The following is a 21,337-nucleotide window of genomic DNA, read 5'->3' as shown; positions in this document are numbered from 1 at the left end:
ATGGAATTTGACAGTTGGCAGAAGGCCAACTAGGCAGTTTTCAGTAAGAGAAGTAAAGAGATCAAATGTTCTACTTTGACAAAAGAACTGACCAATTAAATGGACCATACCAAGTAACATCTTTATGTTTGTTGTTAGTAAAGCTTGCTACAATAACACAAGTGTAGGAAGGTTCACAATAACAACGTTATCAGTTGGTACTCCTGTAGCGAAATTATGTCTACATCAACAAGCACATATGGCCTTCTCTCAAAGCCAGAAGTCTAATTTTAGTGTCGCGTTATAAAACTACACATAAACTTACAATATCAACAAGTATGTATGGCCTTCTCTTCTCTCAAAACCAGAAGCCCAGTTTTAATGTCACGTTTCTTTAAAATTCCAATTCACCGACACATTATTTTTTGAGTATTGTAATGTAATATTTCTTGTCTGACCATAAGAATAACCTTTGACCTCTTCCTGACCCAACATTATTCACAAAACAAGATTTCAATATGAATACAAATTGTTCATATGTTAATAAAAAGAATCAAGTTAGATACCAAAATATAAAAAAAATTCTCTGAGGCAGGAGGGAAGAGGATATCAAGTTAGATACCAAAATATAAAGAAATCCTATGAAGCAGGAGAGAAGAATATATCAAGTTAGATACCAAAATATAAAGAAATCCTCTGAGGCAGGAGGCAAGGGGATATCAAGTTAGATACCAAAATATAAAGAAATTCTCTGAGGCAGGAGGGAAGGGGATATCAAGTTAGAAACCAAAATATAAAGAAATTCTCTGAGGCAGGAGGGAAGGGGATATCAAGTTAGAAACCAAAATATAAAGAAATTCTCTGAGGCAGGAGGGAAGGGGATATCAAGTTAGAAACCAAAAGATAAAGAAATCTTCTGAGGCAGGAGGGAAGAGGATATCAAGTTAGATACTAAAATATAAAGAAATCCTCTGGGGCAGGAGGGAAGGGGATATCATGTTAGAAACCAAAATATAAAGAAATCCTCTGGGGCAGGAGGGAAGGGGATATCATGTTAGAAACCAAAATATAAAGAAATCCTCTGAGGCAGGAGGGAAGGGTATATCAAGTTAGATACCAAAATATAAAGAAATCCTCTGGGGCAGGAGGGAAGGGTATATCAAGTTAGATACCAAAATATAAAGAAATCCTCTGGGGCAGGAGGTGAGGTTACAAAGTAAAAGGGCCATACCAAGGAAAGGAATCACCTATTGGTCCTTTTTTTACAAAATTTTTTGAACATGTTATCAAATTAATTTTTCATGTTCCATCTAATGCTAGGTTAAAACAATCTCAACTGCATTCTTATAGATAATGTTTTCATCACACAAGCTTTACAATTAATTTTTTGTTCATTTCAAGTCTAGCCAATTTTATCATTGCAAATCAGGTGCGTACAAAAGACGAGCAAAACAAATGAGAAGGAAAATCAGAGGAGGGTATCCAGACATTTCTGGTTGTTAGCAAGAGGATTACTAAAAGACTGCAGTGTTGTCAGTTAAGTTCTTCATCAAATCAATTGATATTTTAGTGGTGTTTCAGAAATCAACGAAGTGGAAAGTTACAAAGATTGTGAAAAATTATCACGGAACTGACGTGAAGTCTGACTCAGTTCACGGAACTGACGTAAGTATGACTCAGTTCACGATACAGATGGTCGTGATGCATAATGACCAGGTAGTACATAAATTTTAACCCAAAACGTTTTGTTTTAATTGTACAGAAAAATGACGACCTTTAGTCAGTGACGACTTATTTCAGTTGGTCGTTAATGATGAGTTATTTGAGTTGTCAGCGACGACTTATTTCAGTTGATCGTTAATTATGAGTTATTTGAGTTGTCAGCGACGACTTATTTCAGTTGATCGTTAATTATGAGTTATTTGAATTGTCAGTGACGACTTATTTCAGTTGATCGTTAATGATGAGTTATTTGAGTGACGACTTATTTCAGTTGATCGTTAATGATGAGTTATTTGAGTTGACAGTGACGACTTATTTCAGTTGATCGTTAATGATGAGTTATTTGAGTTGACAGTGACGACTTATTTCAGTTGATCGTTAATTATGAGTTATTTGAGTTGTCAGCGACGACTTATTTCAGTTGATCGTTAATTATGAGTTATTTGAATTGTCAGTGACGACTTATTTCAGTTGATCGTTAATTATGAGTTATTTGAGTTGACAGTGACGACTTATTTCAGTTGATCGTTAATGATGAGTTATTTGAGTGACGACTTATTTCAGTTGATCGTTAATGATGAGTTATTTGAGTTGACAGTGACGACTTATTTCAGTTGATCGTTAATGATGAGTTATTTGAGTTGACAGTGACGACTTATTTCAGTTGATCGTTAATGATGAGTTATTTGAGTGACGACTTATTTCAGTTGATCGTTAATGATGAGTTATTTGAGTTGACAGTGACGACTTATTTCAGCTGATCGTTAATTATGAGTTATTTGAGTGACGACTTATTTCAGTTGATCGTTAATTATGAGTTATTTGAGTTGACAGTGACGACTTATTTCAGTTGATCGTTAATTATGAGTTATTTGAGTTGACAGTGACGACATTTCAGTTGATCGTTAATGATGAGTTATTTGAGTGACGACTTATTTCAGTTGATCTTTAATGATGAGTTATTTGAGTGACGACTTATTTCAGTTGATCGTTAATTATGAGTTATTTGAGTTGTCAGTGACGACTTATTTCAGTTGATCGTTAATGATGAGTTGAGTTGACAGTGACGACTTATTTCAGTTGATCGTTAATTATGAGTTATTTGAGTTGTCAGTCACGATTTATTTCAGTTGATCGTTAATGATGAGTTATTTGAGTGACGACTTATTTCAGTTGATCGTTAATGATGAGTTATTTGAGTGACGACTTATTTCAGTTGATCGTTAATGATGAGTTATTTGAGTGACGACTTATTTCAGTTGATCGTTAATTATGAGTTATTTGAGTTGTCAGTGACGACTTATTTCAGTTGATCGTTAATGATGAGTTGAGTTGACAGTGACGACTTATTTCAGTTGATCGTTAATTATGAGTTATTTGAGTTGACAGTGACGACTTATTTCAGTTGATCGTTAATGATGAGTTATTTGAGTTGTCAGCGACGACTTATTTCAGTTGATCGTTAATTATGAGTTATTTGAATTGACAGTGACGACTTATTTCAGTTGATCGTTATTGATGAGTTATTTGAGTTGTCAGCGACGACTTATTTCAGTTGATCGTTAATGATGAGTTATTTGAGTTGACAGTCACGACTTATTTCAGTTGATCGTTAATTATGAGTTATTTGAGTGACGACTTATTTCAGTTGATCGTTAATGATGAGTTATTTGAGTGACGACTTATTTCAGTTGATCGTTAATTATGAGTTATTTGAGTTGTCAGTGACGACTTATTTCAGTTTATCGTTAATTATGAGTTATTTGAGTTGACAAAGAAAATAAAACGTTCGAGCCCGTTTACCACGAATCTTTGGAAGTTGCAAAAACAGAAATTTCAGGAAAGCATCAGACAGAAGCTCAGATTAGGACTGAAAGATGTATTAATAACAAGATATATATAAATACCATACAATTAAAATGAGAGACACGAGGTTTGTACCAAGACCAAAACTGGATTTTCAAATGTAAAAAAGTATTTGCATGACATCCAGATGTCACATTCTGTAACCAATAAACTGTGTACAACAGTTTGTTAGTATGACAAAGAAGAGAGTTTCTCTAAAATATATACCTCAAAACTCTTCTCTACTTATCCTTTAGAAAACCCGTAAATACATTAATAAGAAAAATAACTGTTGGTTGACCAGAACCTCCGAGTCACTTGTTCCTTGTGTATGAATGGGAAATTTTTCTTTCTCTAAATAGAATGTATACCAATTATCTCACAAAGGGACAGTACTGATAGAAGGTTATAAAACTTCAATTGGTTCCAACTGGTTATTGAAAGAAAGGAAAGACAACGAATGTTCCAGTGTAGAAGCCAAACAGACACTTGCAGTCCATTAAAGTTTTAAAACCTGTTCATTCTACTCTGTTCATGGGAGTTTAGATTTGTTTTTATTTCTTTCTAGAAATAATTAATCTATTAATAACTAAATATTTGTCAATAAATTAATTATTCACTGGTAAACTGGTATGTGGTTTGTTTTGAATTTCGCGCAAAGCTACTTGAGGGCTACCTGCACTAGCCGTCCCTAATTTAGCAGTGTAAGAATAAAGGGAAGGCAGCTAGTCATCACCACCCACCGCCACCTCTTGGGCTACTCTTTTACCAACGAATGGTAGGATTGACCGTCACATTATAACGTCCCCATGGCTGGAAGTGTGAGCATGTTTAGTGCGACGGGGATTCGAACCCGTGATCCTCAGTGTACGCCTTAACCCACCTGGTCATGCCAGGTAAATTGGTCATTGATGTTCTATAGCTTTGGCCTTAGAAAAGGAAAGAAAAATGAAACATCGCAGGATCCACCAGAATCCTCTTGTATAACTTAACTTTAAATACTTCCATGTATTACTGTAAACTTAAATAAATCCTTCTTTCAAAACATCAATAGTGTCACATTCAAGCTATGAGTATTTTTTAACCCTCTTTATTGTGTAGATCAGAACGCAGGGATTGTGTTTTAAGTTCAAATTAAAACGTGTAAATCTCAGCAAGACTTAAGATTTGTCCAAAATATCGGTTCTACTGACCACGTTTTCACTTTACACTGTGTCTAACTTACAAGAAACAAATCTTATATGCTATATATTAAGGATAAAAAATGATGTTTACAATAAATGTTTGGTCTGAATGTCTACATCAGGTTTTCTCCATTGTATCTCAGCAGGTAAACTGTGGAGGGGCTTCCCAAAATGCCATCAATATGAAGTATAGATGGTAAATTATAATGATGTAAATACCAAGGTACATTTCAGAAAGGTGTGCTATTTTGAACTGCGTTTTCAATGCAGTCTTCATTGGAAACTCGTACTCTGATTAATAATTCATTATTATAAATTATAAATAATCTGTTTATGAAAATATGCGTATATGTAAAAGAGGAAGCTCACCTAAATTCCACCCAAGGTAATACATAATAATAAAGAAAATCAAGATTAACTTAGATTGAACATTTAATATACCATTAAGAGTAAAGCTACAAATCAAAAGAAATATAAAGACACAGTTTACATAGCAGAAACGAGTTATCCCATGTGAAGTTAATACACTCTGAGGAAAAGTAAGGTCACTATCAGGCTAACTATCTTTCATCTTAATGAAGACGTTGAGTTCTACAGATCTATGTCTCTTTGATGTTAATTGTTAAGCAACAACGACAATTGTGTTTTTCATATTTTATGAATATATGTAGGTAACAATATTGGGGAGTGAGGGGGGCTTGGCTCATTTGGGGGGGCTCAAGCATCCCCAAGTCCCCCCATTGGCACCGTTACTGTATCTCAGAATGGCTGGTGTGGGTGTTAACACTTTTATTCATAAGCAAAGAACAACGTTTTAACCTTCTCAGGTCATCTTCAGGTTAACATATGGAGTTTGAAACTGGCACGTGCCCGGAAATGGTCAGTTGCAAACTCTTTGTTAACCTGATGATGACCCAGGAAGGTCGAAACATTGTTAGCTGCTTTATTAGTAAAAGTGTTAACACTGACACCAGCCCTTCTGAGATACATTTTTATTTCAAGTGCGTTTCTCGTCGTCACGAATCTTTACCATTATGTTTGGGTGTAACCTGTTGACTGCCAAGTACTTCAGTTTTAAAACAAAGGAAATAAGCAGCAAATACTATTTTCTTCTCTAAGCCAAACTTATAGTAGTACCCAAAAGGAAGAAACATGTACAAAACATGATACAGTAATGCACAAAATGTCATTTTTGGGTATTGAAATTAATGACACATTTAATAATTCACTTTCGTGTGTTGACCCCTGCTTCAAAACATTTCACAACTCCCTGGTGTTATCGCCCGTTTACCAGTGGCTGGTTGATGGCCATTCATCATCTTCACTAAGATCTGAGCCTTGTATTTCCGTATTTTTCAAAGAATCTTCAAAATCTGAATCTTCTGAATCGCCACTGCTACCTTCAAACTCCGAACCAAGTTCAAAATACAACTCTAATGCTTCTTCACTTTGTAACTTTTTCGTGACGCCATTTTGGATCGAAAGTGAAACAATTTGAAAGTAGGTCAAATGCATGTATGGTGCTGACATCCAGCGTCGAAGTTGGGTATTACTGAGAACGAATTAACTCGTCCGTGACACTGTGCTACCGATTGGCTTGGACGAGTTATCTCGTCTACGGCATTGAACTGGTTAAACCAATGAGCGAGAATATTAAAGTGACTTCTCACCGACAAATGCTAATGCCTCATGTAACACCGTGTATTTAGTGACGTCATGTTTCTTCTCGATTGCACATTAATTATGTGGTTGTTCATTTAGTGCAAATGTAAACAATGCGTTATCTGCACACGTTCCAATTGAGGAAATCGAACCCCAGGTTTTAATGTTGTAAGTCTAGAAATTTATTGTTGTTTCATGGAATAGGTCGGCTGGGGTAAGGGCAAATAATATTCTGAAGTCCTTTTATAGAGGGCAATAGTTTTAAATCCATCTTTCCCATACTTATTTGCTAACTGCTTTACGTGGTAAGCCTATTGTCATGCAGGAAAGCTAAAACCATTAGTAGTAAATTAAAAGGAAATCATATCTTTCAACATACATTTGCCAACTTTATCATTTAAAGTAATTCTTCCAACACTTAACCGAAGCAGAAAAAAAAAAGGCCGATATTTTAAACTGGTCACAATGCTCCCACCCTCCATTTATATACAATACTTGTTTTAAAAATAACGCAGTGCGCATGGATAAACGCAGCTTTTTATTCTTTATAAGAGTAACTCCAGTTCGCGTGTAAATAAGTACTTAAGTCTAGGAATCTATTAAACGAACACTGTACAGTTAGGTTTACAGATCAATAAAAGGTAACCCAAGTCTTGAGAGAAGTGCCCAGCTTTAGTCTAATGCACGCTTTCGCCATCTTTCGGGAATTTTTCAAGGACCATCTTCCGACTTAAGAGAGTTAAATGGATACTATGACGAGTCGCCGTCACTGGACCAGTGAAAACAAGCTAATTGTTAGAACGTTTACAACTGTCTCGACTGGTTTACATAACATGTTTATCTATGTTTAGACAAGTTGAAATTGTTATCCAGTCAGAAGCAGTACTCTCTTGTTGTAGGATTCAAACCAGAAACGTGGTCCAGTTATCGTAATAATCACACGTGTCTATTCACAAAGTGTCTAGTTCATGAAAATATACAATAACGTTGGCGTCTACGCTCGAGTTTTGTTTTACACGAAACAAATCTCACCTTGCAGCTCTGACTGTATCTACTGTTAACCTGACACTTGAAATAATGTCTTGTCACACACACACACACACACACAGTGATACAGTTGAACCCTGGGGAACGTAAAACACACGGTGTCGTTCAACCTAAAAAAATACTGCTATGTAAAGCACGTGGTCTTGTTCGACTTTACCACAATATTGTTTTGTGAAACCTGGAATCGTGTTAATTCAGCCTCGTACGATACAGACAGCCTTACCAAAACTTGAAATATATACATACCAACCTTACTACTTCACACACACACAGACACCGCATCACAGTTTACTGGAATGGTTAAGTGAATGGATCCACTCGAGGTACATACATATAAACTGTGTTGTCGTCCTTCTTAACGATGTTCTTTGTTAATCTGAAGATGACCTAAAAAGGTCGAAACGTTGTTCTCTGTTTATTAGTAAAAATGTTAACTGCTCATACCATCCGTTCCGAGACATATTTTTGTGTTGTCGCTGTCATGTGACAAACACACGTATATAAAAAAAGAAGGAAGGTAGCGTCCGCTGTCCTTCATTTTTAAAAACTGACAGAAGGAAGGTGGCATCCGCTGTCCTCCATTTTTAAAAACTGACATAAGGAAGGTGGCATCCGCTGTCCTCCATTTTTAAAAACTGACAGAAGGAAGGTGGCATCCGCTGTCCTCCATTTTTAAAAACTGACAGAAGGAAGGTGGCATCCGCTGTCCTCCATTTTTAAAAACTGACAGAAGGAAGGTGGCATCCGCTGTCCTCCATTTTTAAAAACTGACAGAAGGAAGGTGGCATCCGCTGTCCTCCATTTTTAAAAACTGACAGAAGGAAGGTGGCATCCGCTGTCCTCCATTTTAAAACTGACAGAAGGAAGGTGGCATCCGCTGTCCTGTTTTAAAACTGACAGAAGGAAGGTGGCATCCGCTGTCCTCCGTTTTTAAAAACTGACAGAAAAACTGACAGAAGGAAGGTGGCATCCGCTGTCCTCCGTTTTTAAAAACTGACATAAGGAAGGTGGCATCCGCTGTCCTCCGTTTTTAAAAACTGACATAAGGAAGGTGGCATCCGCTGTCCTCCGTTTTTAAAAACTGACATAAGGAAGGTGGCATCCGCTGTCCTCCGTTTTAAAACTGACATAAGGAAGGTGGCATCCGCTGTCCTCCGTTTTAAAACTGACATAAGGAAGGTGGCATCCGCTGTCCTCCGTTTTTAAAAACTGACATAAGGAAGGTGGCATCCGCTGTCCTCCGTTTTTAAAAACTGACATAAGGAAGGTGGCATCCGCTGTCCTCCGTTTTTAAAAACTGACATAAGGAAGGTGGCATCCGCTGTCCTCCGTTTTTAAAAACTGACGTAAGGAAGGTGGCATCCGCTGTCCTCCGTTTTTAAAAACTGACGTAAGGAAGGTGGCATCCGCTGTCCTCCGTTTTTAAAACTGACATAAGGAAGGTGGCATCCGCAGTCTTCCATTTTTACAAATTGGCAGAAGGAAGTTAGTATCCATTTTCCACAATAGTTCCTTCCTGCTCTTCGAGTCAATTAACAAGTTATCAATAACGCACCCACAAAGTAGTGGGCGTGTTTAACGTCGTCAGGGATTCAGCCATAGATTCTTTTACACTCAACCCGACGCCTCACCCACTAGCCCATGACAAGCAAACCATCTTTAACAACAGAAAACTAACCTTATTGTACCTGCGGCTGGGATAAACCTACTTCAATACGTGCTCTAGACTAACCCTCGATAACTGAATGTATATAAAACGTGCATTATTAAAGATCTAGGAACAAGGTTCCGGTTATCCGTTAACCTGAAGGTGACCTAGGAAGGTCGAAACGTTGTTCTTTATTTTAACAAAAGTTTTAACACCCACACCTGCCATCTGGGGCTACAAGATTCCGGTTACATGCTATGAATACATATAATTGTATGGTTCAGAATAACGGTCTATAATATTCATTAGTCTAACAACTGTCGAATACACCTCACAAAACACACTGTTAATAATTCGATTCTTTTCTGCACATAGAATAAAATCCAATTTTAAAAATGTGTTTTGCCACAAGAGGGAAGAGAGAAAATATTCGCTTGCTGGTTCAACTACTACACACCACTCATAATGAATGAAATGTATTACTTTATAACAGGTATTTCCTATCCCAGACGTAGCCAGCGTGCGTCAGTTCTTAGCTCTGGATAATCTTCGCACGAAGGCCGAGTGTACTAAGCAAAGAACCAGATAACCTGAAATGTAACCATTCGACATACTTGTTAGTATAGTGGCGACACACAGCGAGAGATAGCTGTATAAAAACAGAATTATTGTATAACAACGGCATGCTTGCACGTGCAGATGGAAGAGTCTACAGACAACTGACGTTCGCTTCCTTTCTTCACGATAACACGTGTTAAATATGATATCAAACAATAATGATTTAGACATACCACTAACATGACTTCTCCACCCGTCGGCTGGGTTAAAAATGTACACGCGTTCTTCTATTACAAGTTCTCTCATCACAGCTATATTTCTACTAAGCGGCCGTTTCGTAAGAAAATGTTCCAACTTTGAAACGCATAGAAACACACCAAAAAACAATAAAGCAACGGTGGATTGATAGCGTATACTTTCTTTCTGATTTTAGAAACATGTTCTATTTCCCGTCTCAGTCTAAGTAACATAAACATACATTATATATATTAGTATTACCTTTATTGTATCATGTGGATTATATTTTAATAATGTTTTCTTCATTAAATCGAAACGGTAAACAGTTGGTCAACACGTTCGTTAAGCAGTTCGAACAGTAATTCTGTAAATGTATCATCGCAAGTGGACAAACTCACAAACCTACCAGTTAATTTGTTTTGCCACTTTTGTTTCGAGTTATCGAATAGGCTTTAAAATTTAAATACCTCGAACTAAGATAAGCACGTTTTATATCACACGGTTAAGGGAATATTTATGCAAGACCTACTAACAGATTAACCTCACGAAACAAGTGCTCTGTAAGGTTCTTGTACAGGTTCTGTTGTTGTTTATGCAGAAGCAGAACGGTTCTTGTACTCGATTATGCTGCTGTTTTTTCCTACACTAGGAGAAAGTTCGTTGTGAATTTCGCGCAAAGCTACACGAGGGTTATCTTCGCTAGTCGTCCCTAATTTAGTAGTGTAAGACTAAAGGGAAGGCAGCTAGTGATCACCACCCACCGCCAACTCTTGAGCTACTCTTTTACCAGCGAATAGTGGGATTGACCGAAACATTATAACGCCCCCACGGCTGAATGGGAGAACATGTTTGGTGCGACCGGATTTCGAATCCGCGACCCTCAGATTACAAGTCGAACGCCTTAACCGACCTGACAATGCCGGGCTAGAATGTTTTACTGTTGTTGAATCGCCAAACAGTCATTTAACAGGATAATAGATGTTTAGTATACCTTTCATTTGTATCAATCTTCTAAGTAGAAGCTCCTATTTTTTATAATATTCTATCTAGTGCTGTATAGAGTATAATAAAATTATTTTGAATATCAAAATTAACAAATCACGTGACAAGGACGAACCACTGAGAGTCGCAGTGGGACGTCACGTATCAAAAGTACACTGATATTGTTTGTAGGTTGTGTGACATTACTGAATTACGATGGGTTGTTAGAAAAGGAACGTAACAATCGTTTGTTTTTTTTTTTTGTTTTTGAATTTCGCACAAAGCTACTCGAGGGCTATCTGAGCTAGCCGTCCATAATTTAGCAAACATGCTCGCGACGGGGATGCGAACCCGCGACCCTCAGATTACGAGTCGAACGCCTTAACACGCTTGGTCATGACGGGCCCAGCCGTTTGCGACACAAAATATTTATACACTCAGATCACAACTTCCAAGAATCATTGGAAAATAAAAGATTACGGATGAACTTGGAGCCAGAAGGACCATCCAGAAAGACTTACGAAGTGTCGAGGTAAGTATGGTGTCTTATAACACGTGAAAATCGACAAAAAGAAAGGACAGTGGAAAAAAAAAAGAAGTCGTCCACGTGCCCCAAGCGAGAAGTACATAATATGATTGAGAATTCTCATGTGGATTATTTGTTTGTTTTCAATTTCGCGCAAGAATACTCAAGGACGATCTGCGCTAGTTGTTCCTACTTATAAAGTGATAGACTAGAAGGAAGGCAGCTAGTTGGTCTAACCACCCACTCACTATCAACTCTTTACCAACCATTAGTGAGGTTGGACCGTGACTCTCATACAATAAGTATCAGGTCATGCCAGAACAATTTCGTCTGATAAAACCGTTTACACAAGTTGCTCACTCTCATATCTGTTCAATTGTCGAATACTCTGAGAGGCTGGTGAACAAACGAGTTTTCGTGGTATTCCATTTGAAAACACAACTATCAAGACGCCGAATGCAGGGCTTGTAAATGTCTGGACGATTAGACTGTTGAAATAGACGCTAGGTTACCGTTCGTCTTCATTCATGTACTTAATGGATTTTGGAGAGCTCTCAGGGAGAAGTATCCGTTTTGGACATGACATTCTTAAGACGGATCTTTCTGCAATGGAAACTACGCCGTATGTGTGTGTTTTGTTGTAACAAAGTCACATGGGGCTATTTGCTGTAATTACTGAGGAGAATCGAACCATTGATTTTAGCGTTGTAAATCCGAAGACTTACCACTATCCCACAGGGTAACAAATTACGTCGCAAGGTTATTTATAAAGATGCAATGTTGTCAGACAGAACCCGACCAGACCCGGTGACAGATTATAATGTGTTTATCTTACCAATATCGTGTTATATAACGTAACACTTGCTACAACTTGAAGCACACCAAGGATGTATGTAGAATCGTACTAATATTTAGTATTCATTCCACCTACCGAAACCACCTACACTGAAGGAGTTAACTATATCAAAAACATTGTTTATATAGAATCTCATAAAAAAATATCATCTATAAACCACGGAACATGGCTTCCCGGTTTATGGTTACAAGAATACCATAAACTACAAACACTTTAAATTCCAATGGCTGCCACGTTTTGGTGACAAACTACAGACACGGAGGTTATAGCCAGGACTGATATGTTGTACAAATTACTGTAAAACAGAATTAATGTCGCCTGTTTACAGATGCTAGAAACAGATCAACACAATGGACACTGTGCACCTCACCATACAGCAGTACCAGATCAACACAATGGACACTGTGCACCTCACCATACAGCAGTACCAGATCAACACAATGGACACTGTGCACCTCACCATACAGTAGTACCAGATCAACACAATGGATACTGTGCACCTCACCAGACAGAAAATAAATACACATATAGTAGTTAGATATAAGAGAATGAACAAAACTAGAGTAATGTATTACTACCATGAGGAACCAGAAGCTTGTCATGTGACTCGAATACACATAGTTCTATACACATCAAGTTGAGATGTGTCGGTACACGATTAGAAAAGATTCGTCTTAAATGTCAGAGGAACTTGGTAAACTGTCAAGATTATATTAACCTCACGATGACATATTAGCATCGTATTAACCTCGAGATAGTATTCAACATTAAACTTCTCCAACTTTACAGTGTCAGCTTAGGGAATTGATAAGGCCCTAAGGACTCAAGATAACACCTTGGTAAACTGTTGAGGTCGAACCAGCACAACAATGGTAAAGAAGGTTCTATCCACTTTAAGAAATACAATTCTGAAACTAAAGAAATAAAGGTCACTGATTTTGAAGAATGTGTAGAGTTGAAGAGCTCTACCACAAGTCTGTACAGAGCGTCAGAAGTTGAAGAGCTCTACCACAAGTCTGTACAGAGCGTCAGAAGTTGAAGAGCTCTACCACAAGTCTGTACAGAGTTTCAGAAGTAGCAGTAAATATTGACGGATACTGTCTGCAGACGATCGGATGAATATTATTTAGTGTTGTAACAGTAAATATTGACGGATACTGTCTGCAGACGATCGGATGAATATTATTTATTGTTGTAACAGTAATGATTGACGGATACTGTCTGTGGACGATTAAATAAATATTATTTAGTGTTGTAACAGTAATGCTTGACGGATACTGTCTGTAGACGATTGGATGAATATTATTTAGTGTTGTAGCAGTAAATATTGACGGATACAGTCTGTGGACGATTAAATAAATATTATTTAATGTTGTAGCAGTAAAGGTTGACGGATACTGTCTGTAGACGATCGGATGAATATTATTTAATGTTATGACAGGTACTGACGATGACGGAACATTTTCCAAGGAACAGGTGTATCTGATGTTAGTAGGTTTTGATACATAAATGTTAGAGTACAGCAGAAATATATTTATATTTTTTACTAGTGACTTATTCCATTTCATAGGGAGAGAAATAGCCAATAAAGCTCTGTTTGTAGGTTTGTAGTAATTCCATTTTAAAGGCATTATAGAGTATTTACTTTCGCTGTAACAAGACTCTTACCAACTTTATGTTAACCACTGAAGAAAACCTACTTGTGAATATATGCTCAGTCAACAATCAACTGCACAGTTAAAACAATTCTATTCCGTAACACCTGTTTCTGATTGGCTCCATATACATACCAGTCTTATCCCTTGTAGTTTTTCCAAAACACTTCTGTAACGAAGGGAGAGTTCTGGACTGGCAACACTGTAGTTTGAATGTAACTACCAAAGCCATTACACGTTGTTTGTTTATCGAGGCATAAAGTATTAGTTTTGCAAAGTCGAGAGAATTTATGCTAAGCAGTGTTTTTCTTTGTACAGTATATTATCAGTATTTCACATGACTGAACCACGCTTTAACAATCGTATTTTTAACAATTACACACTCACTGAGAACCAGTGATGTAGATATAGAATCCACAGATTATACGACAGATTTAAGTGAGCACCTAACCAGCTAGTTCATCAGTTGTCAAATGATTACGAGTTCTTGCTAAGACGTGTTACAAAACAAGTGCTTCATGCTGTTGCTACGACATCGCTAACAAAGTAAGAATTAGAACATCTTAGATAAACGGTGGTACAGTGATAGACTGAAACACTTATTCTTTTTTTCTCTCTTTCTCTCTCAGTAATTAGAATACACGTGCACTCACGTGGGAGGGTTATACATGGTTTCTAAATGACAATTCTTACATTTCTACATTTCTGTACGACAGGACAAACCAGTCAGGCATGCATTTCGGAGTGGCCTGCCTCAAGAGATGAGGTCTAATCCTCTTACTTCAAAACCTCCAGCTTGTGAAGTCCTGATTTTTGGACTTGATAGACTGCGGCAGAGTTTCGACATTAATCTAGAATTAAATAAAACCTTATTTCTGAATCTCGCAACACTCAGGGCTTTACGAGTTTCTAGCAACCTCGGTGCTTGGGAAAAAAACAAACTTCCGTTTTATTAATCATAAAGAAAGTAGGCGGATTAAAAGTTTTGCAAGCCTCGTCCCTGTACCTAATATGCAGATAGATTCCCCATGCTGTTCGAAAAAATATGCAAAACTACACGGTCTAGTGCGTCAGCGTTGGTGCGTAGATGTCGACTAATCTTATAAGCTGTGCTGGCGGGCTGCATATCAGATTAACGAAAGAATAGAGAATTCTGGTTGGCTCTTAGTTCAGAGGTTTCATGGGCTTAGCGAAGCGATGGGATTAGCGTGAAGGAAGGCTAAGATTCAGGGGAAAAAATGAAACAAAACAAAAAACTGCTATTTCGTATGCACCGTAAGAAGATTTCTTGGCTTCCATCGCCTAATAAGACAAAAATCTGTAACAAGAACACCAAGCCTACATGAACGATATTTTAGTTCATAATAAATTCCAGATTAGCGTGGGTGGTATGGGCCTTAGCAATGAAGCCCTAAAGCTTATTACAAATTCCAAAGAAGCTGAATAGCTTCTCTCATGACACGAGTTCCAACTAAACGAACTTCCTACTGTGTCAAAAAAAACAACAAACAAACAATGTACACAACGGTAAAGCACAGATAAGTACTGAGTTTTTACATTGTTATTACAAACATACTTTCAAGTAATCTCTAATATGAATGAATAAATTATGTCAACATTCGACAACATTCAAGGAAACTGTAAACACCATGTTTCCACAGCTTGTATGCTGTTCTCTTTTTTATTCTTCTTTCTTTTTACTGGGTATACATGTAAATATATTATTACGTGTTTAAATAAATAAACGCTTGTTTAATCTCTTTAGTTTTAGTACAAAAACATTAAACAGTTGGAAGCTGTACCTGAAATGAGTTTATAATTATTTAATTACATTAATTATCTTTATTATACAGAAATGATATTTTACAATAGTTCATGTTAACTAACCTCTACTACCATTACGTCGAATAACAGATTTATTTACAAAGATACAATATACATATACGGCGAGTTAAAATATATTTATGCAAAACTCGCTACACGTTAAAAATTATTAAACTGTTTAAACGGGTTTGAAAGTTGGTGTTATTGAACAGTGTTTGAAAGTTGGTGTTTTTAAACAGTTTAAACGGATTTAAAAGTTGACATTGTTAAAAGATAATTGAAAAGCTAACATTATCAAACTATTTTGTTTGAAATCTGAGAATTACATTAATAAGTTCAATATAGTTTGTCTGTGAATTTATAACGGTCTGAGAAATCTGAATAGAACGTGGTGTTCATGAGAACATAAAGATATTTTCGTCCACTTACAGTTTAAACATTGTGTATTTAAAAATACGTTTCTACAGTTTTCACTATTTCTGTTTACCTGATGTTTACTGTCCCCGTCATGAACTATTATTAAATCAGTTGTGTTGGGTAGAATGAAGAGATGACAATTCTGACAAACACATAATAGCATATTAAATGACACTGTGTAAAAGGTCTTTATATGAGCACTTTGACCCTCTCCATTCACACAGGGTTAATAACCATAACCTTTATGGGTTATACAAGTTGTCTTAATAAACACAAGCTTCATCTGATGCTTAAATGAGACATACAATAAGCCTCACACAGCAACATTGGATCAGTAACTTAATCTAGTTCTCTGTGTTGGATTAATAGATATTCAACAATAGAGGAACAAGTGAACTAATTACCTTTTGCACCAACCGCTTCAGAAGCTGAGTATCCCAGCTTAATGAGGGCAGTCCTGATGAGTTCTGTAAACAACGTGCAGGTAGGGACTATGGCATAGCTGTCCAGTTCAATGGGCAGTTGAGTCGATTCACTACAGGAGCTACTGTGCTGGACAGGTGTTTGTTCAACCACACAGTGGACTGGGAGAGCTTTACCTAAAAAGGAAAAAAAAATCCACAGCTTTGTAAGGGAAGCGCACGAGTCGTTTGTTTTCGAAGTACAATAAATTCCAAGTTACAGATTCAGTAAACATAGTGTGGTTTGTTTGGTTCGTTTCAAATTTCGCGCAAAGCTACTCGAGGGCTATCTGCGCTAGCCGTCCCTAATTTAGCAGTGTAAAACTAGAGGGAAGGCAGCTAGTCATCACAGCCCACCGCCAACTCTTGGGCTACTCTTTTATCAACGAATAGTAGGATTGACTGTCACATTATAATGCCCCCACGGTTGATAGGGCGAGCATGTTTGGTGCGACAGGGATTCGAACCCGCGATCCTCAGATTACGAGTCGAGTGTCTTGGCCCACCTGGCCATGCCGGGACCCAGTAATCATAAGATTATATGTATGAATGAAAACGTTATTCGTTTTTGCCAACTGAACATAGAAAAGACATCGAGTTCTTGATATTTAAATACTTTAAATAATAGTTTATGTCTTCAAACATTCTACTTCCCCACACACACTCACAATAGTGGACCCTAAAATGTAAAAAAAAAAAAAAACATAAGTAAAAATACCTAATTATCTTCCAAGAGGATTTAGATAGGTTTCGAACTACAGGTATATATATCAATATTTTATACGCACTGGTAATAAGAGTTTCTACAAATAATTTTTCATACACTTTATTACAGGTGAAAATAAACGAGATCCAGGTTCGAACCCTACAATTACGAAAAGTTGAATAGGGTTCCCAGAAGACATACAGACCACACCAACAAGGCCATATTTAAATTACACTTAAATAAGAAGAAAAACACAAACTTGTGTTGGGACAGGAGTTATAGGTAAATCATCTATAAACTCAAGCACACGTTTTATTTTAAAGTTCATGATGCTTAAAGATATATATAATTATAAAGTGTTTTGTTTTTCCAGAGAACACTACGTCAAACACAAAGCACAATCTTAAAAACAAACATTTTTCTGGAGCTCAACACTTTAAGGTAAAGTGTACTTGATTGATCGACTGTACAACTGTAATATACAAACCCATCAGTAATTAGAGCTGTACAGAAACCATAAACGTTACCACAACCATGTTATAAATACATTCCCCTAACAAGTGAAAACAACAAGAGACTTAAGAACCCGTTTTTAACCACAGCGTAAAATAAATCTCTCTGAAACAAACTTAATTAAAACTAAAGAAATAAATAGAACAGTGCTTATCAGGGACTAGTCTATCTTTACTTTAACAGAAATTACACATCGTAAACCTTTCTTTTTTAATTTTCTCTAAACAATTGATATCCAAAGTCTACACAAAATCCCAAATCTCTTACCGCTTGAACGTCTACATATTATTACAATACCGACAGACTCCAACCTAAGAAAGTTTAGTTTATAGCTAACAAGAAATTACTGTTAGTAAATATAAAACTTTGAAGAACGTATTTCATGATTAAGATATAGTTTGTCTATTTTCTGTGTTGGTAGTGTTGATTCCAGTACATGTAACACGACATTAACCAGAACATCACTGACCACTGGACGGTATATACAAAAGAGTTTGTTTTCACCCCCATATAGACAACCAAACACAAGATCGTAAGTCTTCCTTCATATTGGTCAGGGAAGTTTGGCACGTGATTGCAGGACAGCAAGTTATCTTATTAAACAAAAACTAAGCTAAGACAATAAAAGATTTACAAATCAAACGACTGCAGGAAAAAATCAAGTTACAGCGAGAACTGAAGTTTACGTTTATTGTGATGAAGTAGAAGCTAGCTGACAGTAAGAAACATTTATACAGAAAATAAACGTAAGTTACCTGATAACTTTAAGTTATCTAACAACATGTAAGATTTTAAATTGATTGATCAAAGAGGAAAAATGTAAATTAAACTAGGGCAGGTGTAACCGTCAGTTAGGATTGAAATGTGGTATGCAATACTGTAGTAGCAAATAACTGATACGATAAACTAAATTAACTGAAAACATAACCTGCAACTTAACTGTCAGAAAAACCTTTGGCAGAAAAACGAACAAATCACCAACTCACTATATAATTTAAAAAGTATTTAAATGTGAAACTATTCTAGAGAACTTGACAGCTCTTCCACCCCACCCCACCAGACAGAATGACCGACAGAATGTTTCGACTTTATCAATAGTACATCCGCCTCTGTAGAGACTTCACATAAGAAACCCAACATACATGTTGTTCACGTTAAATATCAACAGAAACAGAGGGAATCCTAGCACGTGTTAGTGTTAGATAAACAGAAATCTCAAGTGACACGAATAAATTGACAGAGCTTTCGAATCTCGTGTAAAATCAATGTAGATTCGTCTACAGAGGTAATATGTACTCCTCTGTTAATTATGAGATGTTCTCCAATTTCATTTTTTTAAATTCTCATTAAGCCTAGTTGGAATATAAATTTCAGCAGTTTTCCTCAACTAGAAATATAAAAAAATAATAGAAAATAGATACACTACCTTACTCGGGTTACTTCGCTAAAACAGACATAAAAACAACAATCACTTCTAACCATCTCGCGAATTATCTTCACAAGGTACATACCGGAGGTCCTCGTATCTGGAACACGTATGAACTTGACCTCTGGTGGTGAAATTCCTACACAAAATGACCGTTTATTCACCCTTCTACCACTGCGGAAACACAAATCAAGACGGACATTTAGAAAGCTCCCATCTCTTAAACGAAGACAAAAACTCCGTGCTTAAACCTGGAATCTTCGGAGATGTATCCAGCTACAGACAGTACACTTTACAGACCCATGAGGTTGGAAAACTCATTACTAAAATAAAGCATATTTTAAAACAGTTTATAAAAAGACCGAAAGTTTTCACTGCTAAGGAAAGCTAGCGATTTATCACTGCGTATATCAGTCTCTACTCAGTCTCTAAATACATTTGATGACGAAAAGCCACTTGAAATAAAAATCTATCTCAGAACGACTGGTGTGGGTATTAACAGTTTTACTGATAAGCAGAGAACAACGTTTCAAACTTCCTAAGGTCAACTTGAGGTTAAGAAAGGGAGTCAGTATACAGTTATGTACTGTGCCTGTCGGGAGGGTCGCCTCTAATTGTTTTCTAAGCAACTGGGCTTATCCGCCGTGCCTATAGCGATAAATCGAACTCCAGATTTTAGACTTAGAAGTTCAGAGACTTGCCGCTGTCCCACCAGGTGGCAATGTAAGCAGTATTTTTAACGTTCTAATTCAGTTGTGTAGCAAAGAAAGCTACTAACGTAATAACGCTAGATGTAAAAATAATTATAGAAGTAATCCCAGAATACCTAGAGTGCTTATGAATGTTAGTGATCAAGAGAAGTTGAGAAATATGAAGAAAGATATCAGTGTTAGTTATCGATAATTTTACTTATTCAGTTAGGCGTGAAACTGAACATGTAGGTTTTATTTATACGCCAGTTATATACTCTACAAAACAAGAAACGCAAAAGGGATATTTTTGTTATTTTAAAGAGAAATATATGTAATAACGTTACAAGCTCAGAGTATGTGATGTTACACGTGATAAGGCACTGATTGTCAGACCAAAATGACAATAAACGTTTTGCACTTTGAAAACGGAGGAAAACATCGGATTTTTCACCAAAACGCATTCGTGTCCAATAAATTTGTTTGAGAGATCTGCATGTTCTGCAAGTGCAACATGTGCAAAATCCCTATAGAAGTGACGGGTTCTCAATTTCCATAGCTCAGTGTTAAGCCACCGACACGCAATACAGTTACGCCAAGACTGACTGAAGCACAACGCAACAACGCCATTGGTCGCTTGGAAACAAACGAATCTCGATCAGATGTTGCCAGAGCTGTGAATGTCCACCCAAGCACCATCACAAGGCTATGGAATCGTCACCAACAACATGGATCAACTCGTGACCGTCCACGATCTGGCAGATCTCGTGTGACCATGCCCGCACAAGATCGCAACATCCGGTTACGTCACCTTCGGGATAAGACCACCGCTGCGACGTCTACTACCATACCAGTGCAGCGTAGGATTTCCGATCAGACCGTACGAAACCGTCGACGAGATTCTTAGGCCCCATGTGCAACCCATCATGGTGAACATCAACGACGTTTTTCAACATGACAACGCCCGTCCTCACACAGCCCGACTCACCACTGTCTTCTTGAGACACATCAACATCAACGTTCTTCCCTGGCCCTCCAGATCACCAGATTTAAACCCCATCGAACATCTTTGGGACGAGTTGGACCGACGTCTGCGACGGCGACAACCTCAACCGCAGACTCTACCTCAGCTTGCAGCAGCTTTGCAGGCTAAGTGGACAGCTATTCCACAGGATGTGATTCGTCATCTCATCGCTCCCATGGGCAGGAGATGCCAAGCAGTTATTGATGCTTACGGGGGGCATACTTGTTATTGACGTTTAGTGACGTTAAACTTCAACTGGTGAGCGTGGACTTCGCCTTTACAAACTTTGGATGTACAGCAATGAATGTGCAAAGTTTCACACATGACGTACAAAACTACCCGGAATAAACTTGTTAACAATGTGTCTCATATTTTGC

The 21,337-nt window shown here is 37.3% G+C and overlaps 1 protein-coding gene across 1 annotated transcript in view; it reads right to left on the bottom strand.

Annotated features, from left to right (window-relative positions):
* Nucleotides 1-21,337, bottom strand: part of LOC143246729 (homeobox protein dve-1-like) — a 131,613-nt gene that overhangs the window by 37,717 nt on the left and 72,559 nt on the right. Inside the window, 1 exon segment of the mRNA XM_076493819.1 lies at nt 16,546-16,740. Within this exon segment, the coding sequence (XP_076349934.1) occupies nt 16,546-16,740 (195 nt within the window).

This window comes from Tachypleus tridentatus, chromosome 3, assembly GCF_004210375.1.
Source record: "Tachypleus tridentatus isolate NWPU-2018 chromosome 3, ASM421037v1, whole genome shotgun sequence".
Classification (NCBI taxonomy): Eukaryota; Metazoa; Arthropoda; class Merostomata; order Xiphosura; family Limulidae; genus Tachypleus; species Tachypleus tridentatus.
Note: the sequence above shows the minus strand (reverse complement) of the source record. Positions and strands in the feature narration are given on the sequence as shown.